The sequence below is a fragment of the Danio rerio genome, chromosome 2 (assembly GCF_049306965.1).
Source record: "Danio rerio strain Tuebingen ecotype United States chromosome 2, GRCz12tu, whole genome shotgun sequence".
Taxonomy (NCBI): domain Eukaryota; kingdom Metazoa; phylum Chordata; class Actinopteri; order Cypriniformes; family Danionidae; genus Danio; species Danio rerio.
In genome coordinates, this window is record NC_133177.1 from 38,832,501 (window position 1) to 38,852,749 (window position 20,249).

General features: G+C 35.7%; 1 protein-coding gene across 2 annotated transcripts in view; it reads left to right on the plus strand.

The window, feature by feature from the left end:
• Positions 1 to 18,340, plus strand: part of dhx9 (DEAH (Asp-Glu-Ala-His) box helicase 9) — a 20,304-nt gene extending 1,964 nt beyond the window's left edge. The window contains exons 5-29 of one of the 2 annotated variants that reach the window (XM_073920105.1): positions 554 to 687; positions 780 to 928; positions 1,823 to 1,965; positions 2,047 to 2,093; positions 2,192 to 2,328; positions 2,411 to 2,500; positions 2,580 to 2,741; positions 2,849 to 2,926; positions 5,008 to 5,199; positions 5,294 to 5,435; positions 5,515 to 5,597; positions 5,929 to 6,085; positions 6,225 to 6,322; positions 6,602 to 6,815; positions 6,905 to 6,999; positions 7,081 to 7,154; positions 10,016 to 10,168; positions 10,246 to 10,406; positions 10,490 to 10,601; positions 12,069 to 12,230; positions 12,350 to 12,477; positions 12,569 to 12,798; positions 14,303 to 14,418; positions 14,504 to 14,704; positions 16,880 to 18,340. In XM_073920105.1, coding sequence (XP_073776206.1) covers positions 1,946 to 1,965; positions 2,047 to 2,093; positions 2,192 to 2,328; positions 2,411 to 2,500; positions 2,580 to 2,741; positions 2,849 to 2,926; positions 5,008 to 5,199; positions 5,294 to 5,435; positions 5,515 to 5,597; positions 5,929 to 6,085; positions 6,225 to 6,322; positions 6,602 to 6,815; positions 6,905 to 6,999; positions 7,081 to 7,154; positions 10,016 to 10,168; positions 10,246 to 10,406; positions 10,490 to 10,601; positions 12,069 to 12,230; positions 12,350 to 12,477; positions 12,569 to 12,798; positions 14,303 to 14,418; positions 14,504 to 14,704; positions 16,880 to 17,216 — 3,189 coding nt within the window. In that variant the 5' untranslated portion in view covers positions 554 to 687; positions 780 to 928; positions 1,823 to 1,945 and the 3' untranslated portion in view covers positions 17,217 to 18,340. 2 annotated transcript variants of the gene reach the window in all.
• The last annotated feature ends 1,909 nt before the right edge of the window (positions 18,341 to 20,249 follow it).

Genomic DNA, 20,249 nt, shown 5'->3' on the forward strand with positions numbered 1-20,249 from the left:
CTTTTCTTTAAAGCAAGACATTTTGAAAAGTTGGAAAAAGCAGCCATAGTTTATTTCCATAGTAGTAACAAAAAATTTTGTAGAAGTCTATGGCTGCTTTTTTTTTTCCACTCCAACATTCTTCACTATATCTTCTATTGTGTTCAACAGAAGAAAATAAGTTAGGCAGGTTTAAAAAAGTGGGCGGATGAATAGGCTATGACAGGCCCTAATATGATGGTGATGAAGGAATTTGTTTTGTTCGTTTAGGTTGGGGGAAAACATTTTAAATATGCAAGAGTTTGAGAAGATGAATTGGTACATTTTTGCAATGTGTTTTAATTTTTTAGCTTTAATAAAAAAAAACTATTATTTTAATTATTTCTTAGTTTTTATAATCTTGGCTTTGATTTGTCTAGTCTTAATGCATCTACGATGGCATGTATATTTTACCTCTGTGTTCTTATGGAAAGAGCTTTGAGATGATACTTTTAAAGGCTCTATATAAAATAAAGTTTATTATGATTTTAAAAATGTGTACTTTACTAAACCGTCCAAAATCTTTGTGTCTCAGAATCTTGTGAGGGTTCTGCACCTGTCCCTGGAGTCACAGGTTTAGGCTACTCAGGACGTAATAATGCACCATGGGAGAGAGGAGCTAACCTGCAGGAGTATTACTCCAAGAAAGAGGAGCAGGATGCAAAAGCAGTAGGTCTTTTGTTTAGGCAGTTTGCTGTCTAATAAATAGAACTGTAGTTAAGTTTCTGAGAATGAATTGTTCTTTTTTTAATACCGAAAAGACATATGAATCAGAGGAAGTTGATCTGAATGCTGGCCTGCATGGGAACTGGACTCTGGATAATGCAAAGGCCCGTCTGAACCAGTTCTTTCAGAAGGAGAAAAATCAAACCGACTACAAGTATAGCCAAGTGGGCCCTGACCACAACAGGTCAGACTTCCATTTACTGTAACAGCTTATGTCACATGTTAAGGGTTTGTTTTTCTGCTGGACTGAAACAGTGACAGAGAACTCCTTGATGTGTATCTAACCTCAAGGAGATCTCAGATGACAAATCACGGATGTTACTTTTAAAACAAAATCACCAGTGTCATATGAGTGAATCTCACAAAACTCATCAAGAACATGTCCAGGTCATATTTCACTCCAGAGTTGTAAGAATGAATAATGGTAATTAAAATGGATGGGAATAATATACTTAATATCACAGTGCATCTAAAAGCAGAGTTAACTATTGATAAATAAAGATGGCTAGCTTTATTTTCAGGACATTAAAATATATAATAATATTGTTGATAATTATTTACCATATTTTCTCCTAAATATACTGGATATGAATGGTCCAAATTGTATTGAGGGAGACTAAAATAGGTAGCCCTGAAGCAAAATGAGTATAAGAAGGCATTTTTGTTGTTAAGTCATCTATAAGAAAAGCAAAAAAACAGCAGTGTGTTGGCATTCAATATAAACAGCATTTATTAAGTTTCAAACCTAAGCTAATGTATTTAAAGTGAATCTGAAGCTAGTTATATTGAAGCTCTACGAACACTTGTGTCTCTTGTTCGGTTCAAAAATGCAGCTCTTGTTTTTGGTGGGAATTGTGACCTGGATGTGTTTTTGTGAGATTCGCACATGTGGTTCATACGATCTTAAAAAGAGGACACTAGAGATGCCAGAAATCACAGCCATACATGGGGGCAAACATGTGACATGACTTAGGCTCCACTAAGAGGTCACATGGTCAAGTGTGTGATTGGTTGGGTTTTGATGTGGGAGAGGTAAAATAATGTCTGGTTGTGATTTCTGGTGTCACTCGTCCATCAGGGGTCAAAGCCTCCAGTACCTAGAAAGGACAAAAACAAACAGCATGTTTAGAAGTCTGGCAGAAAAGCAAACCTGCTCTGGATTGGTTGTGCAGTACGGAGTCTGCACAGAAATGTTGATCTCATGCGCTGTCCGGTTAAAAGGTCAGTTTTTTTGCGCTACATTGTTAAAGACAAATGTAGGCTAAATAGGACATTTTCATGCTAACCTTTGCTTTGTTGTAGGAGTTTTATTGCTGAGATGACAATCTTTGTTAGACAGCTGGGTAGAAGTAAGTATCAGAATGCTTTTATGTACAATAATATATTCCTATAATAAATGGTAATGTCAAGCAGTTTCAGTCTGTTAATATCTGTTTTACTTTTCCAGGGGTTACTGCTCGTGAGCACGGCTCTACAAAGAAGCTGGCTGCCCAGTCTTGCGCTCTCTCTCTTGTCCGTCAGCTGTACCATTTGGGGGTTATAGAAGCTTACACAGGACAAACTAAGAAAAAAGAAGGAGAAAGCGTGAGTTGAACAGTCTAGTTCAACTATCTTTGAGGCCTGTGTGTTTGACACATCTAACTTTCTGTTTTGGTTGCTATGACAGGTAGATGTTTATCCAGTTAATGTCAATGATGATGTCCAACACCAGCTGTACAGTGTTGTGCAGGAACTTGGCATCCACATCCCTCCTCCTGTAAGTGTTGGACTGTAATCTTACTTGACTTTTACAAGAATAATATGTGCTTTCAATTTTGCTGTGTGTCTTGTTTTAGCCTCAAGACCCCAACAGTCCAGTGTCTCTGGTGCAAGGGAAATTGGCTCATTTTGAACCCTCTCAAAGGCAGAGCATGGCAGGTGTGGTGCCGTGGTCTCCACCACAGGTCAACTGGAACCCTTGGACCAGCTCCAACATTGACGAAGGACCACTAGCATTTGTGAGTTTGCTTTTCTGCATCGATCTTTTCAATTGGTGTTTGCAAGCAAATTTGGGGTGGTCGATTTCATAACAATAAAAATGTTTTGTTCTTGTTTTTGGCTGCAGTGCACCCCAGAACAGATCAGCAATGACCTTCTGAATGAGCTCAACTATCAGCTTGAACAGGACCAAAATCTGCAGACGGTGAGATAAAAATGCCACTTTAAGACTCCATGAAATCAAATAGAAAATTTCAACGTGGTGATGTCATTGGCCATTGAACATTTCCTGACTGTTGTCAACCTAATTCATATATGTAACAAGAGGCGATTCAATCATAACTTAATGTTGTAACAGCTATCATAACATTATTTGAAATTTGAAATGTAAAAGGAAATACATCAGGACCATTGTAATTATTACATCCCTCAAAATGATCTATATGAATTCTGTGTGTTTTAGTACGTGTATTAGATTTGATGCCATTTAGGCCCATTTTACACTTGCTATTTAAATATGTTTTTTTTTGTTTAGTTTTTTTTTAATCAGATCAGAGAAATGGTCATAACAAAATCTTGAACACATAAGAGATGCAGAATTCATAATAATTGCATGTTTTATTTAAAATAACATGTTCTAGAATAATAGTTATGTAAGTGTGCACCGTATTTTATCCCATTTTTATGTTCTATGTTACACCTTAGAAGTCAAATTCAAAGCAACTAAAAGTCTATTATGCGGGATGCCTTCATTATTACCCTAATTACTATCCTCTCTTCACTATATTTATTAGCTAGAGTTTTGTTTTAGGGTCATCTTTTGTGTTATCTTTCAAGGAATAATTAGATTCATACCTTACCACATGGTATCTTGATGGGTTCTGTGACTGAAGACAATGTCCACTCCAGGAAGAAAATTAATAAAAATACACTTTTATTAATAAATTAAATTTAGTGAAAACAAAGAATAAAACAAATTCAAGAACAAAATATAAACCTGTATTTTGCGCTGAAAATAAAGGGCCTAAAACTTTCAGTATACAGAAACTTGTTAAGCACGCTGCTGGTCTGCCTGTCCCAGCCTTTTATAGAGTATTCAAGCATTTGAATACAGGTGTGTCTTTAATGTTATAAGTCGTATAAGTTGTTACCGCTGATTTGCTTGCGTATATCTCTAAAAATGTTAATCAACATTTGGACAGTTCATCGGGGCTTTCCTCCAAAGCCATATTATTTAGCTGGTGAAGAATATTTTCTTTTAAAGATAACGTTCTTATGCCCTTCTAGTTTGCAATTAAAACAGATTGTTAGAAGTGTCATGTGGACCATATCCTCTTTTAGCGCCAGCAGATGGCTGACCCATCTTAGTACGTCGTCCTTGACCTCTTCAAACTCTGTCGGAGATGCCACTCTCTTCTCTTACATTTCGTCTCATCTCTAATAGCTGTTTTTGCAAGCATAGGAATATCTGCATGTGTTAGTGAAGAACAATATTAATGGCTTTTCCTGTAATAAGTGACATGTCACAGTTTTTAAATGATGGGTATTAAAAAAAACATTTCAAGTATAAATGGGCTTGTCATTGCAAACTAGTTGTTACTCACGGTGACCCGAGTTTGATTCCTGGCTTGAAGTTGAACATTTGACTGCTACTGATTGCGTTCTTAAACCCCTGATTGACCATTGTGTTCATATGCTCAACAGAAATGACTGTGATTGGCTGTGACGGTCATCAGCTCACCAAACTCACCACTTTTACTGAGTGTAACCACAGATACAGGAACACTGGAGAGTTTTAAAGCCGCGATTCATCAGCAGATCGCTAATATATCAGCTTATAGACAAACCAGCTGATTTACATATCTTTGAAATACTCCAGATGACCTTCACGCCCAAATTACAGTCATTTCTGTTGAGCATGTGAACACAATGGCAAATCAGCACTGATTAAGAACGTACTCAAAAGTGCTCAAATGTTAGCTGGAAACTGACGTTTTTAAAATTTCTGTATCGATTGGTAACAAATTCCAGTAGTGTTACAGCTTTACCTTGCATGTTCTGTTTATGTAAAATCACTTTTGTAAGTGGACTCCAAAATTGGGAAGTTGCCATTTCCCAGGTTTAATGAGAATTATGTCAATGCTGAAAGTGTGCATGGTTTAAGCTTATAATACTTCACAGAAAGGCTCATTTTTGGTGGTGTTCAGTGTGAGCATCGTTTATGGTGAAAATGGATATAAAGTTTCAATAGTCTGGTACTGAACATTAAGCATGTTCTTCTTACAGATTCTAACGGAACGAAGTCAGCTACCAGTCAAGAACTTTCAGGAGCAAATCATGTCCACCATTTACAATAATCCAGTGGTCATCATCCGTGGAGCTACCGGCTGTGGAAAGACCACTCAGGTTCCTCAGTACATCCTGGACGAGTTCATTAAGGGAGGCAGAGCTTCCGATTGCAATATCGTTGTTACTCAGGTCAGTCCGGTGAAATGGTCATTTATTTTGTGCGTTGGCATACCACAAGGAGATCGCCTGTGTGACTTCCCTCTGCTGTTATTCCTCCTCCTAGCCAAGACGTATCAGTGCTGTTTCAGTGGCAGAACGCGTGTCTTTCGAGAGAGGTGAAGATGTGGGCAAAAGCTGTGGCTACAGTGTGCGCTTTGAGTCTTTCCTGCCCAGACCTCATGCCAGCATCCTCTTCTGCACAGTTGGTACGTTCTAGTTTTTTAAATCCTTTACTCTGTAACACAAAAGCACTTGGTGATGTTGCTAAAAGACTTTTATTCACAGGGGTGTTACTGAGGAAGCTAGAGTCTGGTATCCGTGGGATTAGTCACGTGATCGTGGATGAAATCCATGAGAGGGACATAAATGTAAGACCATACCATTTGTTTTTAAAGGGAGAGTCAACCCAAACTAAAAATGTGCTCATTTTAATAGTTTCTTTTTTTCTGTTGAGCACAAAAGAAGATATTTTGAAGTATGTTTGTAGCTATTGATTTCCATTGTATGAAAAAATACTATGGAAATCAACAGCTGCTAATTTTCCACATTAATCAAAGTATCTGTTCAACATGAGATAAAGGTAAAGGGGAGTTACTCATGACATAATTTTTATTATTGGGTGAACTTTTCTTTTAAGTTAGTTACAGAGATGTGTGTTCGGTTTCACCAAATTCACACAAAAAAATTTTTCCCGTCTAGACTGATTTCCTGTTGGTGGTGTTGAGAGACGTGGTCCAGGCTTACCCTGATGTGCGTGTCATCCTCATGTCTGCCACCATTGACACCACCATGTTTAAGGAATACTTCTTCAACTGTCCTGTCATCGAGGTACATGGACGTGCACATCCTGTGCAAGGTAAGAAGCATGATTTTACAATGCACTGCATTATGAGTTTAATTATAATACTTTTCTTAAATAATATTGTCATCTCACATGCTGGAATGAGGGTAGCTGCTGCTTAATAATTCTATTGTTATATTTTATATACGTTCAGAGTATTTTCTAGAAGACTGCATTCAGATGACTCAGTTTGTACCACCACCAATGGACCGGAAGAGAAAAGATAAAGATGACGAGGGTGGAGATGAGGATGTATGCTTTGCTTTTTGTTTTGCTTGTTGTTGTTTTAGGTTAACAGATAATACACTCTTTTTTAAATTAAGTTACATTTAATTCTATTAAAATTATTACTTTATGACTGTTTATAGCTCTTAGAGTTAAAGCTAATTATTAAGATGTTATAGTGTAATTATTATGTTTTTTTATTCAGAAAGGATGCACTTAACTCCTCAAAGTCCAAGCCGTTATGACAAAATAATTATAAATAAAATACAACATTTCTAACAAAACAGCTTGACTTGTCTATTTCAGGTGAACTGTAATGTCATCTGTGGTTCTGAGTACAGTCCAGAAACCAAGCGTGCCATGTCTCAGCTGAACGAGAAGGAAACCTCATTTGAGCTGATTGAGGCTTTGCTGAAATACATTGAAACTCTGGAAGTACCAGGAGCTGTGCTAGTCTTCCTTCCAGGCTGGAACCTCATCTATTTTATGCAGAAACACCTGGAGATGAACCCACACTTCGGTCTGTAATTTTAACACTTCCTCTGAAAAGACTTTTGCCATTTTTTTTAACATTTAATCACTAACCTTCCAATGTTGTGTCTTTGTAAGGTGGTCACCAATACCGAATCCTGCCCCTTCACTCTCAGATCCCGAGGGAAGAACAGAGGCGAGTGTTCGAGCCTGTGCCAGACGGTGTGACTAAGGTATGTGAAAGTTTAGTTCTGCATTTTATGAAATGATCAATGAAAACTTTTGGTTTAAACCAATTTCGCTTTACACCACAGGTCATTTTGTCTACTAACATTGCTGAGACCAGCATCACCATCAATGATGTGGTCTTCGTACTCGACTCCTGCAAGTAAGAAACATTTTTATTGAACATGCTGTGTGTAGAATTCAGAAAGCCATAATATTTTGGGCAGCCGTGTATTGCAGCTATTTGCTCATCAGCTCATCACTGTCAGTGTAGTTCTATTGCTTTAAATACAAGTTAAAAAAAATGTAAAATGACGTGTAGCAATAAACTAATAGAAGAATTCAGACACTAGACACACTCTGAGAACATTTACATGAGTATATAAATATATGCTTCGCTTTTTCCTTTTTTATAGGGCAGCAGCAAAATATGTTTTTGTTCATACAATGGGGGTCAATGGTATAAATGTTTTAATCAAATACTTTCTCACACAAAACAAAGTCATACAGGTCTGAAATTATATAAGAGTAAATCTAAATCTTCTCTATACTAAAGCAAAATCTCACCTTCATACATGTAACCACTAATAAGCTACATTCTAAACAAACAAAAAACGTGAAGAGATCAGTGCTCAAATAATCAAACTCTTCTAAAATTAGCCCTTAATAGGAGGAAAATCGAATTATTCTTTTAATTATTTATGTAAGATGCCATATTGGACACCAGACTTAAACACAGACATTTGCTTAATGGAGAAGTTGCTCCAAAATGTCAGTATTGTAGTAACATGCTAAATGTAAACTGCATACTTCTGCAATGGCCAATTATTAATGTTATGAGACAACGGTGGAGAGACTTTGAAGTAATTGTTTTTAAATGTGAATCAGTTAAAGGTTGTATTGAGTTATTATGTTTAAAAAATACTGTTTAATTTTTATTTTATGTATTATTTATTGTTGTTTGTATTTTTATTGTTATAAGCCTTTGTGTTAAACAAAAGTGTCATTTATAAAGACGTCAATAAACTTGGGGTTTGTTGCCATCAAATAGCCATTGAAGCTGACATGGAAAAAGTCTAAACTGTCTACTAGGGATGCTCAAAATAATCGATTAACTGTTAACCGAAAGGGTGCGTTTGTGACCGATTAATGCTATCAGTTAAACAATTAAAATTATTATTTTATATATTTTTAGTTTGGCTGCATAAAGGGCAGATTGAATGCGCCTTTGCGTTAAGAGGGGCATCTTTTGCACGCGACTCATCCCAGAGCAGCAGTTTGTGTTGTCAAGACAACTACAGAGAACTTTTAAAGAGCTTGGTTTCCGCTACATTCATTCTTCCATGGCGGGGAACAAAATGCATCCCGCCACGGCTACATTACCCATTCAAAACATTCAGTCATTGTTGTTGTTGTTTTTAATAGCGGATTATAATCGCATCAAAACGTATTAAAAGGTAAGTGGATTATAACAGCGCAAACTTTTTTGTAACCGTATAGTGCTGTGCGCTGTCTGTTGGTTGGTTTAATCCTTTGGGGTTACGTGCTGACTGACTGACTGACAGGTGCGCGATGCGTGAGGCTAGCAAACACGCAGAAGCTTTCAGTTAAGATGAACACAGTTTCTATAGTTATACTTTATTTATAGATAAAGTATGACTCTGCATATAATCACTGTATCATGCTGGAGTTTATAGCCATTTCGCTTTACTTCAGGACGCATTATTGCCGCTCTGAAGGTCTAATCGCTGTTTTAAGTTATCCAGAGCTGTATGAATGTACAAATCTTGAATATCATAATATTATTAAATATTACAATTTTATCAACATATACAGCAACACTTTTGCACAATCGATACCCAGCTGATTCAGTCGTTTCATAAGAGGACCGCGCTTCTTCTCTTTTTTTTTTCCTTGTCAACGTATAAAGGCAGTGAGGTGCGCTTCGCGTTTTTGGAATAAAAAAAAGCACGTTAGCTGTGGTCGGCCACTTGTTCAACTGCAAGACATACTTAACTTGCGGGACGATAATGTATAACCCGTGCCTACAGACACATTTGCCAAAGAAGCAAAATCTAAGAAGAATATTGCTTGAAACAGACGTGTTGATGCCAAAAAAAAGCGCTGATGTTGACCTGGATCTGCATCATAAACGCAACAAATAGGCTTTACCTTTTATTTTACAGCTTATAAAGCATTTATGTACATTAATGCAATATCACATTTAAACAACAAAACTGTTTACAAAAAGTCAACATATGCGCGCATGTTGTTGTCTTTTCATCACGCAGCGCGCGCACTTGAGCCGCGATGGAGAGAAAGGAAACCACGTCAAGACATAATCTTTAAAATAATGATTTCTATTAAAAATGTAAAAAGGTTTTGTGATTATAATAAAACAAGCGGGGCATTAAATAAATGCATATTTTCCGTGGAGCGAGCGATTTGAAGAAGTCTGCTATTTTATTTGACGGAAGACAAAAATATGATTGGAAAAAAACAGCCTATGCCAGTTATTAAAAATAATCAGTGTTTTCGATTTGTAATATAAATTAATTATTTAAGTGGAAAATAATTTAGGGCAGTCCTATTTATTTTATTCATTTTATTTATTTTATTCTGTTCTTCTGTGCTAAACACTGCACGTGCGTGAAAATGCTCTATTGTATTGTTCTATTATTAATATGCTAGCATATAAAAATAAATCAGTATTTTATGCAATATTTAATGTGTCAGACACAAAATAGACACTTCAATTTGTTTAATATAAAATTAATAGTAATCTGACCAGTTAACCGTTAATAACCGATTAATGAGCAGCGGTTGTCGGTTAGCAAAATTAACTGAAATGAGCATCCCTACTGTCTACACTAATATTAGGTTAATAACAATTGGAACACAAAATTGCAAGTGCATTTGACATTTGTGTATGAGATTTTGAAATTGGCATTGTATCTTTTTACAGTGTATATGTCCTGTTTTGTCCACAAATGACTTGACAAATTTCAAACTTGTTTCATTCAGGCAGAAGGTGAAGCTGTTCACTTCTCACAACAATATGACAAACTACGCCACTGTGTGGGCCTCAAAAACCAACCTCGAGCAGAGGAAAGGGCGTGCTGGCCGAGTCAGACCAGGCTTCTGCTTTCACCTGTGCAGTCGGGCTCGTTTTGAAAAGTATGAAATCTCATTCTTTATCTTAGTCTCCAAGTCAAACAGTATATGAAGTTCTTACTGTAATATTTGTCGTGCAGACTGGAGACCCACATGACTCCAGAGATCTTCCGTACGCCGCTGCATGAGGTGGCGCTCAGCATTAAATTACTGAGGCTTGGAGGCATTGGGAATTTCCTGTCCAAAGCCATCGAGCCACCACCATTGGATGCCGTTATTGAGGCTGAACATACTCTGAGAGGTAGAACTTCTGCTGCTTTTTTTTTTTTTCATACCAGTGATGTTCAGGTAAACAAAATCCAACAAGCAAATGTTGTTCCCCAGAGCTGGATGCTTTAGACAGTAATGATGAGCTCACTCCACTGGGACGCATTCTGGCCAAACTGCCCATCGAACCACGACTGGGGAAGATGATGATCATGGGATGCATTTTTAAGTAAGTTTCTTTATCCAGCGTTTTCTGTTTGTGAACTGGAGGAATATTTATGATGCAATCCTGTCATATTTATCTCTGAAATTTAAAATTGAGAAACCAGTAATATATAATTATGAATACATAATAGTTTAGACTTTTTCAAAGCAAGTGAAGATCACAAAGGCTTCTAATTTATCAAAAGTACTGTACATATGTTAATACAGTGAGATGTAATAACAAAATACATTTTCATTAATAGATTATCATATTAAAAAGCTCTATTTAAAGGTCATATTGCAGGCCCATAATACTGATTGTTTTTTTTACATCTCAACACTGTTCTACAAACTACTAAGTTTTGCCTATTTGTCAACAAGACTGTTTTAATAGTTTTAACATTTATTTATGATCACTTATTCATATACTTTTAAGAAATTTTAATTTAATTTTAAATACTTTTAATAGTTGCATGTCAATATATGTTTCAATTTTAAATATAAATGTCTGAATATTGAAAGCCAAATGTTGGTGAAACATTATTTGACTTAAATTTAGATTTTTTTTTTTTTGTATTTTGTGAGTTATGTAAAGCAATAGGCACTTTAATGCACTTTTATAAATGTAATGCATATTTCAAAGTTATAAAGTTAAGAAAAATTATAAAATACATGTAAATAACTTTAATTTGTGTATATTTTTCATTTATCAATTATTTATCTATTTTATTTATTTGTTTGTTTATTTTGTTTTATTTATATTTTTTCTTTTATTTCTTTTATAATTTACTTGATTATTAAAGCTGAGGCAGCACAAAAAAAAATTCTCGGAGAGTGAACATGTTTAATTTCTCCTGCTGATCTAAAACCTGCAATTAATTTGTATAAATACGGATAATGGCAAAAGAAATGGGACAATTGTACAAAAAACAAATGGCAAGAGATCAACCCAAGTCTAATAACCCAAGTGTATAAAAGACGCTTTAAACTGTAAATTTTGAGAGCAGGCAAGATCAGACTATTTATACCAGATGCCGAATTGGTCACTCTAGGTTGACAGACTTGTACTGAAGAATGATGTATGACCAATGTGTAATCAATGTCAAGCCTCGCTCACCATAAAGCATATTTTAGACAAGATTTTTATACTCTGAGCACTTGATGGGTGTTTTTAAATTGTATCTCTATGAAGACCCTTAAGTTATTTATCAAAAATTTAACTGAAAAATATCTGATGCTTTTTTTAAAGTACATTTTTGTCACTTTAATTAATTTTATTATTATTTTTATCAGCTCTTATGAAAATATGAAGTTGTTTTTAAAGTTATAATGTAATGAATTTTTGATCTATGTTGATCTTACTATGAAATAGCCATACATTGCTGATGTGGCATCATAAAAACAACCAAATCCTTAATTGTTATTACCAATGTGTTTCTTTTTTTTTTCCACTTACCAGTTGTTTTGACTTATTGGTGTGTGTTTTTGTTAGTGTTGGAGATGCAGTTTGCACCATCTCAGCAGCAACCTGTTTCCCAGAGCCCTTCATCAACGAGGGAAAACGCCTTGGCTTTGTTCATAGAAACTTTGCAGGCTCACGTTTCTCCGATCACGTGGCCTTGCTCTCTGTCTTCCAGGCCTGGGATGAAGTTCGGTGGGTTCTGAGGGCATTATACTCACTTTATAGACACTCTGCATTGTGTTTGTTTTTTTACATTTATCAATTTAATTTCTTGTGGAATTTGCTATGTAAAAAATCTTCTTCATTTTCAGGGTGGGAGGTGAGGATGCAGAGATTAGGTTTTGTGAGCACAAGAGGCTGAACATGCCCACATTAAGGATGACCTGGGAGGCCAAAGTCCAGCTGAAAGAGATCCTTGTTAACGTTGGCTTCCCTGAAGGTTCTACCATCCTTCTAAATAATGTTATAACAACCAAGAGATATATTTTTTGTGTAAATCTTAAGTGGATTTTTTTTTCTGTTTCTTTTAGAGTGTCTCCTAAATCAGGTGTTTAACAACGTGGGACCAGATAATAACTTGGATTTGGTCATCTCTCTGTTGACGTTTGGTTCCTATCCCAATGTGTGTTACCACAAAGAAAAGAGGAAGATCCTGACTACAGAAGGACGAAATGCTCTCATCCACAAATCCTCTGTCAACTGTCCTTTCAGCAACCATGATTTGAAGTATCCATCTCCATTTTTTGTCTTTGGGGAAAAGGTTTGTTTTTAAGAGTCTTGTTTGAAACTACTGATTTTTTTAAGTTTAAACTTCATTAATACTATGTAGACACAAGGCTGTCAGTCGCACAGTGTCAAGTCTCCTAAAGGAGCTCCAGATAGAAACTTTTTGTTTTGTGGTCCCCTTATGATTAAAGTTGTTGGACGTCTGCCCGTTTCTGCCTCTGAATGAGAGAGTTGTAGTTACATTTTAGGGTAGCATTTAGAAAATTCAAAACGCCTTCGGAGAGACACAGAGCACAACCTTAAAAACCTCACTGCCAGCTAGCGTTTCGAAAGTGTTATTGAAGAGCAACACAAACAGCACGCAGAAGTATAAATGCACGACTACGTACAAGGCAGGTGCTGTGGGTCACCCCAATCATTCGATGCAGAAGTATAAATACTTTTCAGCTCCCGGGACTTTATCAGTTTAAAGAGAATTTGATTAGACAAACATACTGTAGTCCATATTGGGTCATTTTGGGCTGTTTCCCTGAAGACCAATTGTACTTTTTAATTTAATTCACCAATAACAAATTCACTAAATATTTATAATACTACTTACTAAAATGATACAAAAATGTGTCACTGTTCTATAAATGTTCATTTTGTTTTTAATAACATTGAATTGAGTATCTATTGCCAAATATCAAATAATTGTCAAGTATAAAGTTAAAAACTATTTTACATTGTAATGTTTACACAATATATAATAATAACATATAATAATATCATAATTTTATACTATTTTTTAAATAAAATTGTTACAAACTGTTCTGCTTTAGACAGCCTGCAATATAAACATAAGCACACGCCGTCAATCAAATAATTTAAAAAATGAAGATTAATCAAGTAATTCATACAAACATCAAATTAAAAATAAATAATCTTTTAAACAATCAAAAATTCTGGTGCTGGTGGAGACTGATCAACAAACAACCGAACAAAAGAGGAATCCTTTTATCATGCACTCATCACTGGCAACGCGACACACCTATAATGCTACTCCAACCTGCGCACAAGGGAACAAGTGACCTCAAGACAAGAGCACTATCTAGTGGCCAGCCCAGCACCAGCAAAAGAAAACGAAACCATAACCAACTAAATAGCCCGGTGGAGAACATAACATTATTATTATATATTTTTTGTAAAAACCTTACCAACCCAAATGTTTAAAGCTGTGTATATCTACTAAAGATTTTAGTAACTCTTAAATCATTAGATAATGTGAACTAACAAAAGCAATATAGTTTTATAGTATTCAGTAATGTAAATAAAAATGTATTTTTTGTACACTTAAGTCATTTTTTATATATTAGTAGCTGTCGAAACTAAAATATATTTATGGTTAATTTCAAACTAATATTTTACATTTTTGATAACACATGAAACCTTATTCTTAGGTAGTACCTAGTTGTTGTTTGTTTGTTATGTTTTTTTGTTTTTTTTTTTTTTTGCTTTCAGGAATACATAAGCATAATTTTGTCACTCTGTAATTCCAGATCCGAACTCGAGCCATCTCAGCCAAATCCATGACTCTTGTCAGTCCTCTTCAACTCATTCTGTTCGGCTCAAAGAAGATCACATCCAATGGAGAAGTTGTTGAGCTTGACGACTGGTATGTGTTTTATAAAGCTTTAAATTATGAACGAAAGTATGAGCACTCCAAGTTAAATCATTCTAAATATTCATGTCTTGTGCAGGATCAAACTGCAGATTCCTCATGATGTGGCTGCTGGTGTGGCCGGCCTGAGGGCAGGATTGGAGGCGCTGGTGGTGGAAGTGACCAAAGATCCAGAATACATCAGGAATCTGGATCCTCTCAATGAGCGCTTGCTGAACGTCATTCGGCTCGTGTCGAGACCCTCGTCAGCAGGCATCAACCTCATGGCCTCCAACCCACGGTGAGATCATTGAGCCCTTATACAAAGTTGATTTGTTTAGGATGAAGTTCCAACTGAATAGGCCTGGGTGGTTCATCAATATGAAATTACAAGCATGATTGAGCAAAGCTGTGATTGTGATCAGTAGTAAATCTTCACCGAAGGCACTCTCCTGTGAAAATGCCAAACACTATTACAAAGGAAACCTAGGAAACCCCCATTGTTGCGTTATAAACAGAAGATTTAACTGCTTTTATTTTTTCAGCTTGACTAATAAACACACGACCTTGGAATCATCTCACAGGATTTATTTCAAACACTCAACTGAAGTTAAAAGTGAATTTGGAGTAAAAAAATAACCTTATTATATGTGGTATTTTTACTTGCAGCAATTACCACACAGAGCCATAGTTCAATGAAAAGTGAGGCAAACAGCTGTCATCATCACTGAATGATTATCTTAATTTTATTATGATTTTATTTAATCTGTTTAGATTTTAAACACTATTTTGCACTGTAGTAAACTGAAAAAATGCAGATAAAAATCACCTTTAATTTATCGTCCAGCTGTCTTAATGAAGACCGCAATAATCATAGACATGATGAGATGACATGCGTATGTGTGATAGGTTTAATGGATTAATGGAACTTTGTTGGCAGCTGGCTCTCTGCAACCTTCACATGGTCCCTCACTATAGCTAAGCAGGGCTGCGCCCAGTCAGTACCTAGATGGGAGACCACATTGAAAAGCTAGGTTGCTGCCAGAAGTGTTGTTGGTGAGACCAGCAGCGGGGCACTAAACCTGTAGTTTGTGTGGATCCTAATCCCCCAATATATTGATGGGGACTCTATACTGCAAAGTGAGCATTGTCTTTCAGATGAGACGTTAAACCGAGGTCCTGACTCTCTGTGGTCGTTAAAAATCCCAGGATGTCCTTCGAAAAGAGGCATCCTGGTGAAATTTGCCCACTGGCCTCTGTCCATGATGGCCTCCTAATCATCCCCATATCAAAATTAGCTTCATCATTGTGTCTCCTCTCCACCAATAAGCCAGTGTGTGGCTTCCGCCGCGTCATCTAGGTAGATGCTGCACACCTGGTAGTGGATGAGGAGATTTGAGTGTCCAGAAAAGAGCTATATAAATGTAAAGAATTATTATATCAAATAATGGACTTTAAACAGGTTGTTTGAATTTGGCTACTTTGAGCTCATTAGTACTTTTAAAAGTGCTTTTAGTATTAAATTATTGTAGTTTGGTGGCTTAGGTCTGATCTGTGTTTACTTGTATTCGTCTTTATTTTTACATATTCTTAAGCTTATGGGACATTCCACCAGAAACGTACATTTCACTAATGAAAAAAGTGACAAGGCCTGACCTTTAAGATTGTCCTCTTTAAAAAAAATTATACAAAAACAAGCATAAAATCATACAATCCAATAATAAAAATTCATCCTTGATCTCTGTGAGCTTCTCCTTCATTAAATGATGTCACTTTCTTTGAGTCATAGCCTAAAAAAATGTAATGCAAGTGTGACCGGACTGACAAACATGGAGACAATTGTAAAATAGTATTTATTTGTAGAATTTATTCGTAGTTTCATGTTTTTAATGAATTGATGTGAATGATAACAACCTAAACTTACTATTTCTGAAGTTGTATTTATTTTTAATAGGTTTTTAGCAGAACAAAACTATTAAAGCTGTAGGTTCAATTAGACTGAGGACAAGGACAGTAACAGGGTTTGTACATTCACAAAACGTTTTTAATGAGGAAAAATATCTGAGAACCAAATGAATGACATATTCCTTTACAGCACAACTCACAGAAATTAACAATCAGTCCATTTTAGAAATGTTTGGGACGAAATGCTTTTTATTTATTGTAAGTTTTATTTCATGTACAGATAATGTACATTTCTGGTAGAATGTCCCTTATATTGTTAAATTTGAAAGATTTTTCTTCTGTTAAAATACATATTTAGTTTTATCCAACATTATACTGATGCACTTGGTTAGGAGAAAGTCTCAAATAGTCTAAAAAGGCTTATTTAAACTTCAGTTATACCTTGAGCTCAGCAATAATGCATCTCGACTGACTGCTTTTAATTGGATCACAGAAAATACATTAATTTCATGTGGAAACAGCGCTTGAGGTGTTATGGTTGTGTAACTCATCATCTTTTGGGTTTTTACAGCTTTGGAGATGGTCCACGTCCACCTAAGATGGCCCGGACTGACTTTGGAGGCGGTGGAGATTTTAGGGGAGGAGGAGGATACAGAGGTGGTGGAGGATACAGAGGAGGTGGAGGAGGATACAGAGGAGGTGGAGGATATCAGGGTGGTGGGGGAGGATATCGTGGTGGAGGCGGTGGAGGATACAGGGGGTATGGAGGAGGAGGTGGATATAGGGGATCTGGGGGATATAGGGGGTCTAGTGGAGGTGGAGGTTACGGAGGCGGAGGGAGAGGATTCAGAGGAGGAGGAGGAGGAGGTGGTGGTGGCGGCTGGGGGGGAAACAGGGGTGGATATTAGAATTGATCGTCTGAGCATGGATATATGCAAGAAGGTAAATTATGTGTAAGTTTGGTCGGTTCTCAGTCTTTTTTCTTTTTATTTGTAAGAAAGCATGACAAAAATAAAAACATTAATGTCATACTGTATACTAATGACAGTAATTTTGGCTAATAGTTAATAAAAAATAGCTATTTGTGACCATCAGTGTCTCAATCCTTTTTTTATTGATAGCAAATATATGCTTAGTGTTGTATTCTAATAAAAATCATCAGTTTTTTTATTATTATTGTGTTTTAAATCAATTGTTCTCCACTGCTTGTTTAAGCAAATTTTTAATCAGATATTAGCACTGCAGCAATTCAACGCATTTAGGGATGTAGACATTATGATGATACAATACTTCTGTTCAAACAGCATCAGAAAGAGGAAGAATAGTGATTTAAGTTGATCCCTAATGAATTTACTTCCTATCAATTCAACTTCAATTGCTTGTAAACCTTTATGAGTTTCTTTATTCTGTTCAAAGTCAGTGGTTATTGGGTTCCAGCTTGCTTTAAAATATATTAGTTTGTGTTTAACAGAATACAGAAACTCATAAATGTCTGGAACAAGTGTCGGCGCCTATAGCCTAATGGTTAAGTGTGACAAATAGCACCATGATGCTCACGACAACCCGGGTTAGATTCGCAGCTCAAGGTCCTATGTCAATCCTCCTCTTTCTGTTCCCAATGTTTCCTGTTTGTGTCTGTCCTCCTAATATCCTATTCCAGTAAAAAGTGGAAATAAATAAATAAATTAAATAGAAAATGTCTGGATTATTGACACAGATGAACTATTCAGCCAAATTGAATGAAAAAGGGAAGTTTAACCTGATAACAGCAACATGTACCTGACAAACTTGTCTGTCTGTCTGTGTGCGCGCGTGCATGTTAATAAAATAAGGCTAATTTTAATCTGTAAGAAAATTGTTGAAAACCCAAACTCAAACTTACTGGTGTGAATCAAAAACTCAGTTTCCAGATGTGTGCTTTTGCAGCAACTCCTGACAAGTATTGTATCCAGATTGAGCAATGCTTAAGATATGAATGTCAAATCTGTTTTTTTTATGAATAACAAAATAAATGAAATATTTGTAGTTGGAAGAGTGTGTGCCTGCCTATAAAACGGTATGAGAACTTTGGAACGTTGAGATCTGATGTTGTTATCTTCTGAGACGTATGAATCACTTTATATGCTAATTTTTTTCATCTGTTGAGCGCTTGTGAAACATTAATATATTTGACTTGATTTATTTTATTTAAACTTTTTTTATTTATTTTATTTTGACTTTATAAAAATTAATGGCTTAAATATGTGGACTAGATTGGGGAAACAATTCATTAGAAAATACCAGCAAATAAAGTTTAAGACTTTAAATTTATCATTAGTTTTTGCTTAATTGCTGTGTTTGATGAGTAAAAACAGCATTGTGAGAAGCATGTGTTTATTTGAATAATAACCTCGGATCTGACGTTTGTTGCGTTACTTTAGCATTGCAGACGCGTTTGCTAATTATTGCCAATAGAGGGCGATTTAAACCAGCAGCGATCAAGTTGAAATATAATTGGGGGGTAACTTAAGAGGATAGTTCACCCCCTAAAAAAGTAAAATTGTGTCCAATTGAGTTTTTTTTTTCTTCAAGTGAACACAAAGGAAGATGCTCTGAGGAAAGTTAGAGAAAAGCAGCCATTGACTTCTGTAGCATTTTTCTTAATGTCAATGATTTCCCCCAACATTCTTTATATTATATTGCTTCATGTCGAACAGAAGAAAGAAATTCTTTTTAAACATTGTTTATTGTGTTTTTCCAAGTTAAACACAGAGTACACACCCCAAACCTCCAACCTGTAGTGTCACGAATAAACCATGAATAAATTTAAAGAAACAAAGAAACAAATCTTGCCACTTTTTCAAACAAAACACATTTTTTTGCAAAGGTATATAAAATGACACTTTTTTAATCCACTTGTAAGTAGATGGTGGTTTAGAATCTTTCCATCTCAAAGTTATACACTTTATGGCAGCTATAGGGCGAGTCTGACAAATCTTAGATTAATCCTCTCTTGATCAAGTAGTGTAGAAAAAAAGGTACAAATCTGTACCTAAAAGGTCCACATTAATACCTCAAGGATACATATTAGTACCTTAAAAGTACAAAATTGTTTCTCTTAATTTTTAGGTACTAGTATATATACTTTTAAAGGTTACCAATATGGACCCTTTAAGTACAAAGCTTTAAAAAGGTACCACTTCAGTGACAGCTCGCATAGCTTTATTTCTGAGAGTGTATGGCAATAACCCCTAAGACCTCTTTTTAATATTCTTCTATGTCATGACAAGACAACAGCATATTGAAGAAGAAAAAAATTAATTCAAGTTTAGAACTACTTGAACGTGAGTAAATGGTGGGGATTTTTCATGTTTCTGTGAACTATTGTTTCGATGTTTTTGAATGCTTCATTTGTTTTGTTAAAACTTATAAATTAAACTGCAGACTTAGTTACTACCCGTTTCATTCACTGTAAAAAAAAAAAAAGAAAAAAATGCTGGGCTCCACACAATTCCTACATGTCATCGCAACACGAATTAAGTCAACTTAATTCTTTTGAAAAATTTAAGTGGATTAAAAATAAAACAGTTAATTTGTCCCCCAAAAATCTCAAGAATTATGTTGATTCACACTGTTAAAAATACTGTGTATGTTTTACTTTAAAACATTGAGTCAACTATTTGCGTCAGCCTTGAGAGTATTTCGTTCATTCATTCATTTTCTTTTCGGCTTAGTCCCTTTATTTATCCGGGGTCGCCACATTGGAATGAACAACCAACTTATTCAGCACGTTTTATGCAGCGGATGCCCTTCCAGCCGCAACCCATCTCTAAGAAACATCCATACTCAGTCATTCACACACATACACTATGGACAATTTAGCTTACCCAATTAACCTGCACCGCATGTCTCTGGACTGTGGGGTAAACCGAAGCACCCAGAGGAAACCCACGCAAACGCAG